This window comes from Solea solea, chromosome 2 (genome assembly GCF_958295425.1).
Source record: "Solea solea chromosome 2, fSolSol10.1, whole genome shotgun sequence".
Taxonomy (NCBI): Eukaryota; Metazoa; Chordata; class Actinopteri; order Pleuronectiformes; family Soleidae; genus Solea; species Solea solea.
Window position 1 is genome coordinate 28590005 of NC_081135.1, and position 18884 is coordinate 28608888.

An 18884-nucleotide genomic window follows, 5' to 3' on the forward strand; every position below is an offset into this window, starting at 1 on the left:
GTGATTTAATGAGGTTGGGAAAAAGTGTACTATATCTTGCCGTGTGGCGGAACATGGTTTAGAGTGATATTCCCAGATACCGTCACCAGTCTTATTTTGATCATACCGTGTCATTTTCTCCTTCAGCCGAAACCGCAAACACACATGCACTGCAAGTATGCTTCTCCAAGGTTTGGAGCGAGCGGCGGTTTCAGGGGATGCGAATATGATATGTCAGTTAAATGTGGACTAATGGGCTGCAAAGGAACCAGTGTTTTCTGAATCAGAACCAATCTGCGTAACTTTCAGTGTGACGATTCACAACGATATCAGAAATGAGTTAGGGGGAAAAAAATGACATGCATTTCTAAATGAAAATGTATCCAGCAGTAATTCCCCGGCAATGAAGTTAAATAAAGACAAATACCAGGGGTTGTAAATTAAACTAAATGGTTTCCATGCCTAAATCCATTCTCCAGTCTGAGTTGTTCGGATCCAAGTGGGAGTAGCACTGTTGGTGATATGAAGCCAGGATTTTCATGTCTGAGGTAGAGGAGCCTGGGGACTCTTTAGCATATGGCAGTGGCCACGTTCTTAGCCTTGTGTGCAGGTGCCTGTCGGAATGTGCATATCAATGTGAGTGTGTGTGTCTGTGTGTATGTGTGTGTGTCCTTTTGTTGTCCTCAGGTACTAGTGAGAGTGGTATAACAGGCTATACTACAAATCTGCTTCCAGAGGTGAGCGGATAAAGTAGCTAAAAACAACATGAGGATAATACTACTACAGAATTGATCTATTTTATGAGATATGTTGCATGTATTATAACAAATGTCATTATATTAGACATATAATATTACTGAGATTGGTGTGTGTGTGTTCCTCACCCTCTACCTTATGCTCCATCCATCCATCCATCTATTTAATATCCGACTACAGAATTAAAGTCAATCTGAATATAACAACCTACTAATTAGAAAATGTGACAACATGTTATGTTCAAGGACCATTTTGCCCTTTTGTATCCCATCCCCAAACTGTGTTTTGGAATGACATGGCGGTTCGAGCTCCTGCCAGTTCAAAGGCTGTGGTGCGCCTGAGCGAGGTACCAAATCCCTGTTGCTCATTGTTAATTAGACATTCTAACAACTCCCATTTATCCTAGCCTGGATAAATGGGAGTCAGGAAGGGCATCCGGTGTACACATCTCTGCCAAATCAAATGTGTGGATCAACCGCTGTAGCAACCCCTAGAGAGGGAGCAGCTGAAAGACCCCCCCCCCCCAAAAATAACGTATATAGTCAACACATGCAGTACACATTCATCTTGGAGTACTTTTTAGAAATAATAATACCCCACTTTACAGTTCTAATCTGGTCAACAGATGGGAATCTCCATCCCCCAGTTTTCACGTATCAGCAAGGACATGGTCACACGGTTACTAATGGCTACTATTGTCTCACATGGGACTGTGAGACAATGATGCGGACAGCTAAGTCACCAAGACGACGGCGCGCTTGTGTAAATGCGCGTATGGCGTACATGGCTGGTTATCAGCGGTATTCACGGCGGCACAATAGTTCTGTAAAGGATGAGTGGAAGCAAATTGGTTTAAAGGGGATGTGCAGTGTGTGTTTCCAGGGAGCGCAAGAGTGGCATGTGCGTGTCTGTCTGTCTGTCTGTCTGTCTGTGTTTGGCAAAGTGAGAGGGCATTGAGAGGTCAGCGTCATCTTCAGGCACCACACAGTGCCTGCTTACACATGTAGACGCGCACAAATACTAGTGTGTAAGATTTGTGAAAATGTAAACAGTGGTCGTGGTTCTATGTGTGTGTGTGTGTGTGAGAGAGAGAGAGACAGCAAACAGATTAACTGTTAGTTTGTTTGTATGGTTATTGTTTGTACGTGGGAATGTAGACGACCGTGCATGGGAGTCAGAGAGACAGACGCTAACAAAGACTTGGAGAAAAATAGACAACTCATTATATGACCAAAAAATGTCCTCATCCTGTTTACTGGGATTCTCTCCCCCTCTCTCTCTCTCTCTCTCAGTCCCTGCCTGCGTCTCTGTTTTTCTTGCTTTTAAACTATTTCCCTCTCCTTGTCTAATGTTCATCTGTCTTTTTATTACAACACAGTCGGAATGTAACAACAATGGAATTCATCATTGTGTCCACTTAGTTTCTCTGTGTGTGTGTGTGTGTGTGTGTGTGTGTGTGTTTGGAGAGCGAGAGTGTTTCTGCTGGCATGCTAGTTGTCCTGGATTTTCTTCCTGACCTGGCTAATCTCTGGAGTGTGGAGGGTGAGGGGAATGTCATTGCATCCTTGATAGATACAGCAGGGAGTTGATCCATGCCTCTGCATGTGTGGGCTTTGTACGCCACTTGCCCTGTTTTGCCCTAGTTTATTGTCCTTCATGTTACAGCAGTTTTGCGTACACACACACACACACACACACACACACACAGGATTGAGATTTGTGTTTTTTTGAGTGCCTTTCAAAAACTTAAACAATGAAAACAACATGGAAAAAATGAAAACTGTCAAGTCAAATCATTCTGAACAGATGGGAATTTTAATGGACTCCTAATACTCTTTATCATAATATACTCACTTTAGAGGTGTGTATGCTTGTGCGTGACGGCGGAGTGTCTGATCTGTTGCTTCTCACGCTCATCCTTTGTTCACACAGAGAGCGTGTCCACTGAGTGCCTGCTGTGCGTCTCCTACAGAGCTGCTGCTATGTTTTTCTTTTATATATATATATATATATATGCCATAAGTAATCTACTTCTAAACTAAAAAAAACCAAATGTCTCGCTACTCAACCAAATAACAGGCCTCTCTGTTATGAAGCTATGTTCTGCCAATATCTCCCAATAAAATACCCGTGTTGAAAAATGGATGGATCAAGGGAAACCAAAATAGAGTGTTTGGACTCTGAAATTGGAACAGGATGTGTTGTGTTTTGACACATTTGACATATGCAGTCACTGAAAAACGGTGGTGAAAGATCAATTTCACTGTCAATTTTGCTTCGCGCTGTGTAACAGCTCGTGGACAAAACAGCCGTGAGCTCTGAGAACGGCGCGTCACAGCAGATCCAGTGTGGCCCAGGCCTGAGTCAATGCGTATCAAATTAAAGCGATGTCTGTCTACCTGTACCACTGTGCGGCTGCTTCACAAACATGTGTCTTTTAGGCGTCTGGTGTGCTGTTGGGTTTTTTTTGTGGTTTTTGCTGGAGAAAACAGGAGCAGAAATATTAGAAATAAAAATCTAATAAATATAATAATAATAATAGAATAAAGACTATGGTGCTCTTTTATACAATATGAATATAGATAGAAACAAAAACTGTGCTTTATGACAACTGTTTTTGTGCCGACGTCATTGAATTGAACAGGATTTCAATTTTATTTTGAAATTTATTTTGTTAAATACACGGGTAAATATATAAATATACCATATAAGACCAGTAGGACAAACAATACAATCATTTTACATTAGTTTTATTGTCAAGAGTGGTTCAGCTCATAAGTATTCTTCTTTACTTTGTGCCTCAATACCAGTATTGTACACCTTCATCACCTTCACCTTCCTCCTCCTCCTCCTCCTCCTCCTTGCTGTCTCCCCCCTCTCTTTCACTTGACCCTTTCTTTCTTTCTCCTTTACTTCCCTTCATCTCCCCCAGCTTCCTTTCGTCCGCCTCTTATCCTGCTCATCAGGCCGCTTTATTATGCAAATCAGTGTTGGATCAAATCACTTAATTAAGCTTTACCGTGCCAGTTTGTGTGTCTCACACACAGACACACACCCACACACACACACATGCAACCATAGACAAAAACGATACTGGTTTTGTGGTTTCATGTGCTTAGTATTCTGGACCCACAAAAAGCATGCACATACACACACACACACACACACGAAAGACAGCTGAACAGTCTTTTCTAGATAAACAGACTTGAATAGCTGAGTGTCTACAGGCCATTAGCCTGCAGTTAGCAGCACAAGCTCCAATCTGACCCTCCATCGTTCAACTCATGAAGCCGAGTGTTCCATTTCTGTGACTACTGAAAATGCAGCTTAAGAGGTCGCGGCGGTGATAAAACTTAACACTCGGGTCAGAAACGGATAGCGCTGTGGATTTGGTGTGCAGTGAGCGCTCGTTGGTTCAACTCATCAGTTTGGTGATGGATTTGAATCAATATAACAAAGCGACGCGCTTGAGGCAAAACATCTGGATTCAGAGACTCAGCAACTGCCACATGGGTGATCTGATGGACTCATTCTTTGAAAGATCTTGCTGAGATTACTGTCTTTTCCCTTCTTTATTATTTAACCTCATTATGGAGAGTATTATGTCCACTTTGTCGTACAATCAGCTGGTGATGAATTTGAGTTCATGCTGGAAATTACGGACACTTGGCTGGTATATCCTGCCTGATTATTCTTCCATGTCATGCAGTGCCAGCACAAGGACTGAAAGCACTACAATATAAAATCAGCGGCAGCTACGACCTGAGTAGCTGAGGGATGATCACTGGCCTTTGTTATATGTTGATTAGCCGTGACAGCGCTCATCACATTCACCGGAGCTGGATTAATTTAAAGGTTTAGTTTAGACAGTTAATGTGTCATCCACTCGACAGATACGAGCTCTGGAGGCTCACATATGTAAAGACTGTCAGGCAAAAGGAACACAGAACACTGGCTTGCTGACACATGAATAAATTCCAGTATGTTCCCAACGTGATTATCATGGCAAATGACAGAATAATTGGACATAAGAGAGACGGAATGCATAGCAATTTGCCCCAAGACGCGGCCTATCAATTCTGATGATTGCTTTCATTTACATTTCTGACAAAAATGAGTTTGTTTAATCAGGTTAAAACATATTAGCTTCAACAAATTGATTGTAATTTTCGCGTAATGAATGTCGGTGTCACTTTGTGTGTGCAGCAGTATTATGGTCATGAATTAGAGCCTTCGCTGGTGTCTCCCGCCATGACGTGTGCACTGGTTATCACAGCTGCGTCTCGTTTAATTCTTGCTGAAATTTGAAAGACAATACACGGTTCAGATTATTTTATTTATTTTATATAAAAGTATTTCATCCTCAGTCAAGTTTGCCTTATTCAATACGATGTTTATTAGACTGTGGAATAAATGTCCCGCCAAACTGTGCCATGGTTTCTTTAAAGCAGATTTTTGTAACAAGTTCACGGCAGGGGGGCGAAAATGTTTACCGTCGTCATGTTTCCAGTAACATTACAAGTGGCTCCGGATAAGACCATCGAGCCAAATGCCCGAGCTGTCAAAGTAAATAACTTTTCCATTTCAAAGAGAGCCATTCCAATTAAAGGAAGAAGGATGGAGGGGCAGAACGAGAAGGAAAAGCCACAGAAAAGAACAAGAGGAGGGAGGGAGGGAGGGCAGGATGAAGGGGCTGTCGACATGGAGGAAGAAGAGGAAGAGAGGGAGTGAAAGTTATTGCAATCTTTGTCCGATTTCAAAAGAAAAGGGAGGTGGAGGTGGTGCTGAAACAGGAAATCAATTGTTGGGGCACTCTGAACTCTGTTTGTGGAGAGAGACCATAACAGTAGCCTTCAGATTAGACTGACACAACCATTGAGGTCAAGGGTAAAGGTATAATCCCACTTCCTCTGTGTGACAGCAATCAGTTTACAACTCACAAGTGAGGTCACAGGTCAACAGGATGGCAGTGTGAGAAGTCATGTTGTAGAGTTGAATGTTGTTTCACGCCTGTTCCACTTTTTCTTATTATGAGAATTCGTGATTCCTCGGCATTGTGAAATCCTGAATATGGATTTTTATGATATTGTCTTTAACGTTCCCTGAAACCTGCTCGATGTTAAAGCTGCATGATAACAACAAAAACTCTGGTGCGACTGAGGTCAGCTCAGGTTTTCCACTGGCACACTGTGAGAAAGTGGACTGCAGTGGAGCACGAGTGCATCCAGCAGCCATGTTAATTATTGATGACGGTGTTCTGTGACCAAGACTATTGATTGAGCAAATTGCAGCCCCAGTTATTTTACAATCGCCATATCATGTGGCAGCTGCAGCTTTATTAGGCACCGTCCTTTGTGCACACTTTAAGTGTCGGTGTTGTTAAAAAAAGTCAATGATGAGATCACATAGACAGGAGCTAGAATTTGTGTTATTTAAAGTAATTATTAAGTTATTTGAAGCAATATACACACAAAAAAAATATTTGACATGTGTAGATTTTATTATTATTATTATCATCACATTAGTTATTATTAATTAGTAATAACGAGAGCTCAGGGTGCTTCTGCAGTAGTGGTTGCATCACAGTTTGAGATTTAGGACCTTGCTGTTTTTGGATTCGGCCTCGGAATTTAAATGTTGTGTGTGTGTGTGCCTTCATGGAGATACATGCTAACAGGTTTCAGTCTCTTCTATAAATATTTATTTTTGCCTGCTTTGTCAAGGCTGTCGCGCTCCTCTTCCTCCTCCTCCTCTCTCACACACACACACACACACATACTCACATATCATTTAATTAATCACACAAACCCTATAATCTTAACAGGTGCTATGTTTCCTCTCCAGGGGAACACATAAGCACACACTGTATCATAATATATCACACTGTATTCACCCGTGCCTCTACACACCCTCTGATGCTAAATGTCAGTGTAATACATCCCGGCTTCTCCTTTAGATGAGGAAGTTAACCTCCTGTGAGCCAAATCTGATTTCACCATCAGCCTCTGTCAGAGCTGCTTTTTATTGCAGTAGACAGTCGGGGGGGAAGAAGGAAAGGCCTTTATTATCCATTTCCAGCAGTTATAAAAAATATTTTTAGGGTTGTGGTCATGAAAAAGCAACATATCCCCAACTTGTCATATGAAAAGCTCATACCGTAAGTGCAGCTTTGGTTATTATTTTTCTACATTAAAAGTTTATTAGATCCACTCTGAGCCTAATAAGTTTTATGGCTGTGTTTTGCACTGAGTGGTCCCTGTGTGCGGCGTTTTTTTTCACTTTCAAGGGGAAATGAGGCTGTTTTCTTACGTTTGTGGAGTGTTGACTTGTGAGGCGCATTCATCCAAGTGTAGTAAAATGCTCAGTTCTTCCAGCAACTGAGGGACACGCTTCCACCGGCTGTCCCTCCATATATTTAATTTGATGCTATCCTTTATCCTAAGTGCTTTCAATTTAGTCAAACCATGATACAGGTCATTCCTGTAGTAGTGTCACTGAGCTAAAGTTGTGCTTTTGTGCAAAACGTAGAATTACAGTGACCTGTGGAATTGCTGTGAATGTACACAATAAATCATAATAAAGCATAAAATGTGCCACTGCACCACATACGGGTCTCTGACAAATGTCTTCAATCCTCCTGTGAGTAACACATTTGCCAAAAATTCGAATACTAGCTGTCAGAGATGGGGTCAAGTCACACATGTGCAAGACTCAAGTCTTAACCTTCAAGTAGTGCAGTCTCACCTGCAGTATCTGGTCTTTATTAAGACAAAAGACAGGATATTAGGACCTATAATGATATTATTGGCCATTTTTGTCAATCCTGTGTGTATAGCTGTTTTAACTTGTAATTACTCCATTTTAAAACCATATTCATTCAGCCACTCTTCCTGAGTGTCCTCTTTTTACGCCACAGTGTTAAACTTTTCAGCAATTTATCTGTTTTTCCACTGCCTGAAACCTTTGAGTGTCATATCAAGGTGTTCGCTCATTTATAGGGCATTCAGCAATTTGCCATTTTCCTTTGCACGTGTAGTTTTGGAAGATGAAAGTGACGACGCGAAAGGAGGTCTGATATGGGTCGGTGTGTTTCTCTGTGAAAAGAATGTGAGGTGGTGAGGGGCTTCACTGATTCACAGGGCAGTCATCCAATCATGACGGTGCCATTCCCAGCATGCGCTCACATACCGGCTCATATTATATTATTATTCTTTATCTTTAAACCATTAACATAAAAAAAAAAAAAAAAAAATTAAGTTTTCATGTCAATGTCTTATACTTTCAAGACCAAGTCGAGTCTTAAGTCTTTTATTTTTTATCAAGTCGTCAAAATAGTTCTAGTGGCAAAGGAAATGATTTAGCTTTCTTTCATAATACAACAAACACACTGTGGGCTGTTAGTGGCCTACTTACAGTACAGTATGTCCTCTGTGGGAACCAATGGGCTTTTTAGGGCAATTTAGGAGGTCAATAATTTAAAAGCTTATAACTTTACATTTTGGGTAACATGTAAATCTGTTATTATTTTTGTTTTAATTATCTATCTGAACTATTTAATAATGATCTTTTTCATATAAAGACTAAAAGTGAAACGAAAGATCTTGCCAGTGAATATACTGCACTATGATTGATTGAACTTTGACTCTAAATGTTATTACATGCAGTAGCTGAGGAGAAACTGATCCAGTTGGATATGAGTCCAGTGGTATAACAACCCTCCAAAGCACACAGTGACAGCCCTCTTTGTTTGGTGTTATGCGGGGGTCAACCGTTCGGGGCATGTGTGCTCTGTCAGTGGAATGGAAGAATCATATGAAGACTTGGACTGCGATGAGATTCATTTATTTTAACATCCGTCTGTTTATCCCGGAGTTCTCCGCTCTGCGCTCCCTGTGCGTCGTCTGCTGACCCTGCAGTTATCTTGCAGCTTCTGTTCTCTGATTGGGTCGGGGCGCTGGCTGTCAGGTCTGATTTCCCGGTGCGTCCTCCAATCGGGGTGGTCCGTTTTGGGCCTGTCAGCGAGTGTTGTGGTGTGTGTGTGTGTGTCGTTCCGTCAGTGGGATCGTGGCGGAGCAGTTTGAAAGCTGCCCCGGCGTTGTATTACTCGTGGTAGCAGGGAGATAGTGGAGTATTTGGTGCAGCGTGGGGACCTTGGTGTGCCAGTGTCAGTGATGAATAGCGCCGTAGTATCAGCAGTGTTGGCTCTTATAGGACTGTGTTGTCCACCACTGGGATCTGTCAGGTCTTTTCTGCTGAGCCCACACATTCTGTTGGGTTGCTCCAAGCAGTTTTTATTATTTTTATTATTTTAAAATCTTGACACTGTGCATGTCCTGTTTGTTTGAGTGTGTGCAACAGTGTCAGTTTGCATTTTAATAAAAGTAAGGTCTGGTCCAATCAGTGTCATCCACCATCAGACTGTATGTACGTGTAGCAATAAATATTAAAGTGATTTGCTTGACTTGATCCAGACTGTTTATATAAAGTGGCTTTGGATGCGGCTCCAAACACAAATGTAATCATGGTTTAAAGAAAGTGAATTTCTGAAAAAAATACTGGCTTAATACAATTTTAGTCCTGTGGCTTTTACAATTCAAAGTTGGTGCCTGGACGTATAGGTACTGTCACCTTCCTGTCTGTGGTCATTAAAATGGACTGGAGCTTTATTAGAAAAGCTCGTGTTAGACTAGAATGACTAGTTATCCCATCATGAAAGGCAGGTAGGACAATAAAGGAGTGTCGACCTGTGATAGAGCAGAAGAAATGTTGTTCTGTTATCATGACCACACACTATAACTATTTCTCACTTGATCGCAGAACTGTTTATGGAAAAAAAATGAGAGATTTAATCACATTCACAATCGCATTTTTGCCCCCGTTACCATCGCCTTCATCTTCCCTCTTACAGGCGTCGAAACGCGCATACACTTGCATATTCAACAAACTTCACACAGGTGGAGTGTCACCCTAATTGCCCAGATTGCAACACATTTGTGGTGAGTAGGAGTTAAAAGAGCTGCTGAGTGCACATTTAATGCCACAGATATTTAAAGAGAGCGGGCCTTTCATCTGAGGGGACAACATGCATTATTCATGCTGTGCCTTCTGAGAGATGGGAAGAGAAAGAAATGGAGACAAAGATATTTTAGAGTATTATTGTCTTTTTGCCAAACGGCAGTCAATGGATTTCTGTTACCTGAACAGTGCATCGTGTGTGTGTGTGTGTGTGTGTGTGAGAGATTAAATGCCACCCATATTTCATTCCTTTCCTGCTCTTGTTGTTGGTGCTCGGAAGAAAAATGCAGCTATTAGGTAGCTGCCGATGCGCCGGTTGAGCATGATGCTTATGTATCTGTCTGTGTTCTTCTGTCTCCAGTGTGCAGGCCAGGCTTTTACAAATCCGCACTTGGGAACGCGGAGTGCGCGAAGTGTCCGCCTCATAGTTTCTCGCACCACGAAGGCTCGCTGTTCTGCGGCTGCGAGAAGAACTACTTCCGCGCCGAGGGAGACCCCGCCTCCATGGCCTGTACCCGTAAGTATTGACTCAACATTTTTGAGTTATAATGTTATACAAGGAGTCCGATCCTCCGATTCCTCCCTGACCTCATCTGACCCTCACATACCTGTCCAGAGAAAACCTACCATAGTGGTGTGGGAGGATTTCTTCTCAGCCCATAAAACACGCACTAAAACCTGTCTTACCCTTTTCTCAAAGAGCGACTCATTCTCTCCCCCCCCCCCCCCCCCCACCTCCTGTGCTCTAAATGCTTTCAGATGTTTTTGTTTTTACTCTCAATCATTGTTGACAGTGCAGATATTGCTCTGAGACACTGTCTACCTGCTGCCGAAACCAGAAGCTCGCAATTGTTTTATGTAAAAAAAAAAAAAATAAAATGACCAGTTTAACTTCCAATGCAAATAGTTGTAAACGGTGGATAATCTTGTTCTGCAGGATCTCATTTAGAGTTGGACTCAGTTCACATAACACGGCGGAATATTGTTATTCTAGTGTGCAATTTCCCAATTTACCAGTGAAACGGCTTAATAATAGAGAAAGAGGGTTAACATTCCTCGTGTATTTAAAGGTCACTGTAACCATACACGCTGCCTTTTTTTTTTGTCTGCATCTGATGAAAATGGATCGCAGATGGAGATGCCTCCTGAAAGCTGTCCAAGATGCAGTCTCCATAAACGTATAAATCACTGCATTCCCTTATGTCAGATTATGGATACATCCGTTACTAAAGGGGCTTGGGAGAAGAAGGGGGGGGGGGAAAAGAAAGAAAACTCTTTCACAGTGCGGAGAACAGTAGAAAATACAAATCGACACCCACAGCCGCAGACAGGATCCTAATTAGAAAGACAGTCATGGCAGGTCCCTGTTGTGATTATCTCAAAGCCATCTTGTCAACAGGGCAGATTTCTCCCTCGTTGGGAGAGATTGAGCGACACGAGGGCGGCAAATGAATGGATACATTGTTAAAAGATAATGATCGTCATTATCTCCGAAGAGGGATTTCACTGTAAGCGGCGTGACAGAGGTTGTTTAGCGACGACTCGAGATTTTTGAAAAACTATGGGCAGGGAGATCCATCGGAGCCGGAGAGCGAGAATAGTCATTTCAGAGAGAAGGAAAAATACATGGGTGTCGTTGTTTGTTTACTCCCAGCAATTCAGCAGCAGCAATTAAGACGACGTTAATGCGTTCTCCTGCTTCCCACAGTAACGCCTCCAACGGCCTGCTGACCAGCGCCGTGTACCGTACCGTAAAAGGCACAATCGAGTTCACTTTTTTTTTTTTCCAAAGTGAAATAAATGAAAAAAAGAAGTTTTAGTGTCAGCTGACTGAAGGTCTTTGTGTGTGTGCAGTCTGCATGTGTGTGCGTGTGTGTTCTCTGGCTACTCCTGCTCTCTCCCACTGTACAAGGTCAGGCAGATGTGGGTTCGCTCCGTTGGAGATTCTAAACTGACCGTAGGTGTGAATGTGAGCATGAATGATCGCCTGTTTTCGGCCCGTCCAGGGTCTACGCTGCCTCCTGCCTGATATCAGCTGGGACTGACTCCACCCCCCCCCCCACCCCCCCCCCCCCACACACACCCCCGTATCCATAAGCAGTATTGATAATAGAGCGTCTGCTGACGTCTACACTGATAAGACGGAGGCTGGAGTCGTCCTGAGATTACCGATGTATCTTCGCTTCCTCGCGTCAAATGTTAATCTCAGTGTGTGTGTGTGTGTGTGTGTGTGTGTGTGTGTATTTTGACAGTTGGAATTGTGTCCATCTGCAGTGCAGGTGATATCGAGGTAGACGTGTAGACAAAGAAAATACATTCAACAATTCACAGATTGGGCTTGACATCCTTTTTATAGAGTTGTTACAGTTCATAAAGTGGCATACAGTCTTTCTTTTTTTTCTTTCTGCTGAGCTGGAATGCTGATCTAGAATAAATGGTAATAAGGAAGATGCCCTGATTACCAGGTGTGTTGCCTTGTGCGTACTTTAAATACTCTTCATCAAAGGTAATCATAACAGGATGCGAGATCCTTCTTCTTGATTTGGGAACCTGTGATGTCACTGGTAGATAACGGGACATAAAGTCATGTTGTGACTGTTCATTGTTTGTGTGAGTCACAATATTATGTTTGCTCAGTGAAATATGACTAATTTATTTGCACTTTATTGAACAGTATTGTTGACTAACTGGTCTCTGGAGCCTGTGTTTCACCATTTTCAGATTTGTGTATTTCTTTCAGTTTAAGTGAAGGTATACGGGATTTATTGCACCGTTAAATCTGTCTTAAACACGTCCTTAATAAGATTTGTGAGACTCTGGACTTTTCTAATCTTTGCTGTATTTTCCTTTTTTGACTTCTCTCTTGAACCAACGCAGTTACAGGCCGCGATGCGGGTTACACAAGATACCAGCTATGCATAGTTTTCGAGTGAAGTAAATTCATGTCAAGTCAAACCAAACAAAGCGCTTTATCTCGAGGCACGATTTAGTGATCCCAATTCAATCTCCTTCCCTCCACTTCACCAGAGATATTTGGCAGTTTTTTTTGTCCTCCGTGTAATTACAGCCACAGCTTTGATATAAAAATCTGGAACTGTTTAGAGGGATCTGTTTGTAATACGATGCTTTTACTGTTATATGTTGGTCAGACTTTGACTTTTCTAGAAGAGGCTTTGTTATGCTCTTCTCTTAGTGAACCAAAAAGAGAAAGAAGAGCTATTTGGAAAAAGCTGTGCAGATTCACAACTCAACTCTGATATAAAAATGATCAAAATCTGAATCTTGATATAGGAAACTCAGCTTTAGTGCTTTATTCAATGAACGGGTTCTTCAATTTCACCTCTATCCAGCTCCTCTCTCTCTACTCCTATACTCCTACATCAAATTAACTTTTCAATTCCTCAGCTTTATCTCACCACATCTTCCTCTCTCCTCCGTCTACCAGGTCCTCCTTCAACTCCTCGAAATGTGATCTCCTCCATCAATGAGACTTCAGTCATTCTGGACTGGAGCTGGCCAGAGGACACTGGGGGGCGCAGGGACGTCACCTTTACCGTTCTCTGCAAGCGCTGCCGTGCGGTCGCCGGTGCCAGTGGCGGCAACGGCAACGGCGCGGCCCAGCGCTGTGAACCGTGTCGCAGCAATGTCCGCTTTCTGCCGCGGGCCGCTGGCCTCCACAACACCACGGTGACTGTGGGCGACCTGCTGGCTCACACAAACTACACGTTTGAGATCGAAGCGCAGAACGGTGTGTCGTCGCTGGCACCCAAAATGAGGCAGTACGCCGCCGTCACCATCACCACCAACCAAGCAGGTAAGAGGGCACAGCACACGGGTGCATGGATGGTCAGGGAGACATTTTCTAAAGCTTTATATTGTACATACAATATATTATCAAAAAAAACAACAATGATCATTTTTACCATTGGCAAGAAACTATGCACTGAAGGGAATCTGGGAAAGTTTAAACCACAATCCAAACATTTGGTCGTTGAGAGGGAAAAAGAAAAAAAAGAGCAAATTGAATCTCAATTGTATATTAAAAAAAAATTGAAAAAAAGATGCCAACCATGAATCACAGTGGTCCTGGTTTGAATCTGGCACAGAACCTCTATCCTCTCTCTTTCTCTCCCGTTTCCTCTCATCTCCACTGTTGCTACCTAATACACAAACATGTACTAAGATACATTTTATTTAATGACAAACCTGAGGTGTGTGTAGGAAATTCACATTCTCAATCCAGACAGCATAGACAGATATCTCTGATGTTCCGTACATTGATGATTAAGACTATAAGGAAACTGAAATCAGAAAACAGATTCGACTGATTGCAGATTTCTGTTAGGCTTATTAAAGTCTGGCACCACTCTTAGATAATGCTTCATTTTATTTTAACTTAATAGCAAACGACCATGATGTTTTTTTAATTGTATTTGCCCTGGACATTTTCATGCTGATCCCGGGCTGCTAGTCTTAGGAACATATAACATTAGGAAATAAATAAATAATGAGACATCTACTTATAACGGACACTTTTAAGGCAAGGATGGACTTCTTAAACTCCTGTACGAGTATCTCTCTACACATCTAGTCCTTACAGGAATATGAAGGTGCTGGGAAACTCTATCGAAATAAATCTCACTGCAGAAGATCAGGAATACCTGACCCCATGAATGCATGAAAGTTTCTCTGTTGCTCATCAGTTTATTTCCTCTCATGTTCTCTTATAGTTTGCATTTGTGTTTGTTCTTGTTTTTGATCTCGGCATCTCAGCATATTCTCCTGTTGTTGTTTTTTTCTTCTCAATGATCATCCCTCTTCGGTCTCCTTTTTACATTTTTCTCCGCACATTGTTTCTGTGTCTGTCACAAACTTAAACGACAGCCGGCATCTTTTTTATGTGGATGAATTTTCAAACCAAACGATACTTAATGATGGAAGATATAGCCACTCTTACAACCTCATACTTTACACAATAAAGTAGTCCTAGTTTGACAAAGGAGAAGGATGGAGAAGCTCAGCTCAGAGCTTCTCTGTTCATCCGTAGTTGTTGTTTGGTATTTGAATATGCTGTATACAATGTAAGGATAAATACACCCTTAATCATACATATGCAGACTTTTTTAGAAGAAACCTGCCATGCTGTATTCATACACAATACATACAAACAGATGTCTGGTGGGATTACTCTCAGCTATTACAGCAGGGATGTATTGTAAGTGACATGGGCCAGACTTGACCTCTTTAAAGTGACAAGATGGGAAGAATGAGTTGTAAACATACTGCGTGTGTGTGCGTGTGTCTGTATATATACACGTCCATGTGTCTTGGCTGAAGAAAAATCAAGACTCCAGTCATCTCTTCTCATAAAGCAGAAACGTCAACTGTGAGGATTGAAAGCTACGAGTTTTGCATCCAACTAAATTAACCATGGTTTTTGTTTTTTCGTAAAAAAAAATCCTGTCATGCTTGCCGGCATAATCTGTGTATGATTAGTCTGTGGGATTTTCTCTGTCAATGTGAACACATATTGAATTTAAAGAGAACACAAAATATGCCGGCATGTGCTCGGAATATTAAAAACCATCTTTATCGCTTGAATGATAATCACGAGAGATGGATCGCTGGCTTTCCATACATCATAGACCGAGCACATGCATGCAAGTGCACATTAAAGCACAAATACACACACCTTAAGGCTATACCCAGTTTTGTCACCGCACACACACACACAGTTCTCTCAGTCCTTCTCAGCCTGCAGCTGCACACTCTCCATCAGCCCTGAGAGTTTACAAGGATTAGGTATGTCAGTGTACCAGCCCCACCAATCTTTACAAGTTCTCTCTCTTTATCCTTTTTCTGTCTCGGTCTTAACACACAAACACAAACACACACACACCTGTACAGACGCCAAAGCTGGTTAAAGCTGGATCACGGTTTTTCTTTTGGAAGGAGCTGTGTGTCATGGCTGTGCTGTCACAGTGTCGCAAGGTAGTGCTCCTCCTCCTCCTCCTCTTTCCTCTGTTGCTCTCCGCTCATTGTCGTAATTATGCGGTCAACTCGTTACCTGTGATCAAATCCTGGCTGAAGGGGTTCAGTTGGAGGAAACACACAGATATTGTGTGAAAGTGTGTTTATAGGTCACATCTTTAGGCTCTATATAATGTGTTTTTTTCAGTCTTCTTATGTGTTGCTGAGTAAAAGTTATGATTCATTTTATAGAGCATATTTATTAGTGATACCAGTGCAGAAGTTGCTATTTTTATTTTATTTTTGTTCATAAAAATGAGCCGAGCGAACTTCCAACTGTGACGCATTTCCAAATTTCCCAAATTCAATCCGATTTTTTTTTATAAATTTGAGTACTTTTTGTGCAGGTGTGTTTATATATACATCATAAAAATCATGTCATCAGATTGCCTATGGGTTGAGCTGAAAAGAGGATATAAGACACTCTATATTGCACATTCTTACAGCCTCTGTGTACGTTTTAATATAGTAATGGAGAAATAAGGGTTAATCACTGTAAATTCAAATATGCAGGGTGGACTACATGTATTCAATTCAATTGCAATATTACCAATAAGGAGTCACATCAATAGTGCACCAGTGGGGTAAATAGGTGTGTTTCAATGGTTTTATTATGCCCCTCAATTCACAGGTGAATAATGCCGAGGGCCAGTTTTTAAGGCCATTATGGGCCCAGTGTACATTAGTTTTACAGTTGAACCACAGACAGAAAGAGAGAGTGACAGCAAATGAAGTGCTTGCCAATAGAAATGCATGGAGAGCGGGGGTGTTTGAGGGGAGGGGGGGGGGCGGTGGGCGGCGGGCGAACGGGAGGAGGAGTGGAACTTGAAGCTGCCTCCAAGCGGCCCAGACACAGTAAATCATTACCACCATAAACCACAGAGCCAATAAAAAGCACAGCCTCACCCGGCTATCAGAACCAGAGGGAGAGGAGGAGGAGAGGAGGAGAGGAGGAGCAGGGGGTATAGAAACAGATTCTCCCCATCTGGATTCATTACAGGAGGAAAAAATAACTTCCCGCTGAAAGACACACAAGTATATGCACAAAAAAGACACACGCGCGCGCACACACACACACACACACACACACAGAGACACACCACGCAGCCATATAATCACAATCAAGAAAGGCTCGAACATTTCAAAGACAAACATGTTTTTTCCTGTGGTCTAATAAAATTAAAAGTCAATGCCTCAGATGCCGGGTTGGCCCTGAAGCTGCCAGGCAATTAGAGAGCAGTAAAGAAGGGAAATGAGAAAGGGAGTGAAGAGAGAGAGAGAGACAGAATTAGGGAGGGGTACTGAGCATGATCGAGGGAGGGAGGGAGGGAGGGAGGGAGGGAGGGAGGGATGTGCTGAATTACTAGATTGGGACCATGTGAACTCCCCGAGGCTATGCGATGTGTGGATGAAGGACTGGAGAGGCAGATTGGCAAGAGAGAGCCAGCACCAAACCTAAAAAGATGTGGAGAAAGGGAAAAAAGCTTTCAAACGTGGGCGATGTCCCCCTTTTTTCTTTTTTCTTTCAAAATACAGTGGATCAAAAGACACAAGTGGACAAACCTCTGACCTCTAGTGAATAAAAGCAGGAGCTAATGCAATGTATGTGTGTGGAACTTAATACCTGATGGAATAGAACTGTAATATCCTCACTAACTCTAGAGACAGTGATTGGTAACCCATAGCCTTGTTTTCCTTTATTTTGACGATATTGGCCAGGGGTTCCTTCTTCTTCTACTTCTCAGTTTTCCAGTATCTGCTCTGGGATGTTTGCTGCAGAGAGTGAGAACGAGAGAAAAATCTGGCATAGCAATATTTATATCTGTGCAAGAGACACATGTAAAGGTCATTTTTTCTTATTCTTATTAATTATTAATAAGTTATTCAAGCTAAATCATCTTAAGCCCTGAATGCTGCATTTCTTGAGCAGTGGATAAGTGCAGATGCATATTATGAGTATTTTAAGCTTGTGTGAGTGTTTACATTGTCTTGTTTTCCATGCAGCAACCCAGCGCCATAGTCTTTGATATGGCCCCACTAGACTATACAGCAAACTGAATTAGACTAACAGGAACCATAGACAATTGCCAGGATGCTACACTGGGGACTGAACTTTCACTGAACCTCTTTCTAAAGACACTCTCTCTCCTCTTTTGCACTCTGCGTCTCTCTATATGTCTCCCTTCCAGCTCCTTCTCCGGTAACAGTGATCAAAAAGGAGAAGACTTCTCGAAACAGCGTCTCGCTGTCCTGGCAGGAACCAGAAAGACCCAACGGCATTATCCTGGACTACGAGATCAAATACTACGAAAAGGTCAGTGCACAACATCTCGCCATATGTTTTAAAGCTTCACCAGAGCAAGGCAGTACCATAACGGTTCAAATTCAACGCATTTGATGAGGCGACGATCATGTCAGGGTTGACATTATGGGCCAAACGTAGTTCCAACTTCATGTGCTCCTGTTATCCTGATAGAGAAGCAGGTTTAACGTGTTTCATACGTATGACGTATGAAAAAGAGCCAGATATTATGTTTGAAGATGGCGCCTCACTCAGTCATTGTGTTGGTACGCCAAAAGAGTCCCTGTTGGCTGGGCTTTTTGGGCCCATGCAGGGAGGATGCTCAGTTCTTCCCCAGCCGAGGCCAGCGAGTCAGAAAGAGCGGGGCTGACTTCCTGTCTGCACCACACACACACACACACACCATATGATAAAGTAACTCACATGTCTTGCCAGGAAAAAAAAAATGGAATGAGCCAATTTCCAAATTGACAAATTACTATTGATGTGCAGAGTTTGCACTTTTTCTATCTCTCTCCATGTGTTTGGAGCCAAAAGTGACAATACAATAAATGTTGGTGCATTTTTCAAAAGATTTTGAATTTTTCTGAAATGTAAAATGTTTTGTTTTTGCAGAGTGGCTGCTTGCTTTAATATGGCTTTACATTGTCATATACTTCTTAATATCTATTCTGCCTAACTATAACAAGCTAGAACCAGCATCATGTTGGCAGCGTGTGTCTTCCATTGTCTTCTCCCCTGCCCTATTCTCCTCTTTGCCCCCTTCCCTGCTTCTCTCTTCTTCTTTTTTTTTCATCCTCTT

The 18884-nt window shown here is 42.2% G+C and overlaps 1 protein-coding gene across 3 annotated transcripts in view; it reads left to right on the forward strand.

Annotated features, from left to right (window-relative positions):
• Positions 1-18884, forward strand: part of epha3 (eph receptor A3) — an 81948-nt gene that overhangs the window by 34226 nt on the left and 28838 nt on the right. For all 3 annotated transcript variants that reach the window (XM_058615157.1, XM_058615166.1, XM_058615147.1), the window contains exons 4-6: positions 10112-10267; positions 13196-13564; positions 17970-18094. In XM_058615157.1, coding sequence (XP_058471140.1) covers positions 10112-10267; positions 13196-13564; positions 17970-18094 — 650 coding nt within the window. The remainder of the gene's footprint in view (positions 1-10111; positions 10268-13195; positions 13565-17969; positions 18095-18884) is intronic.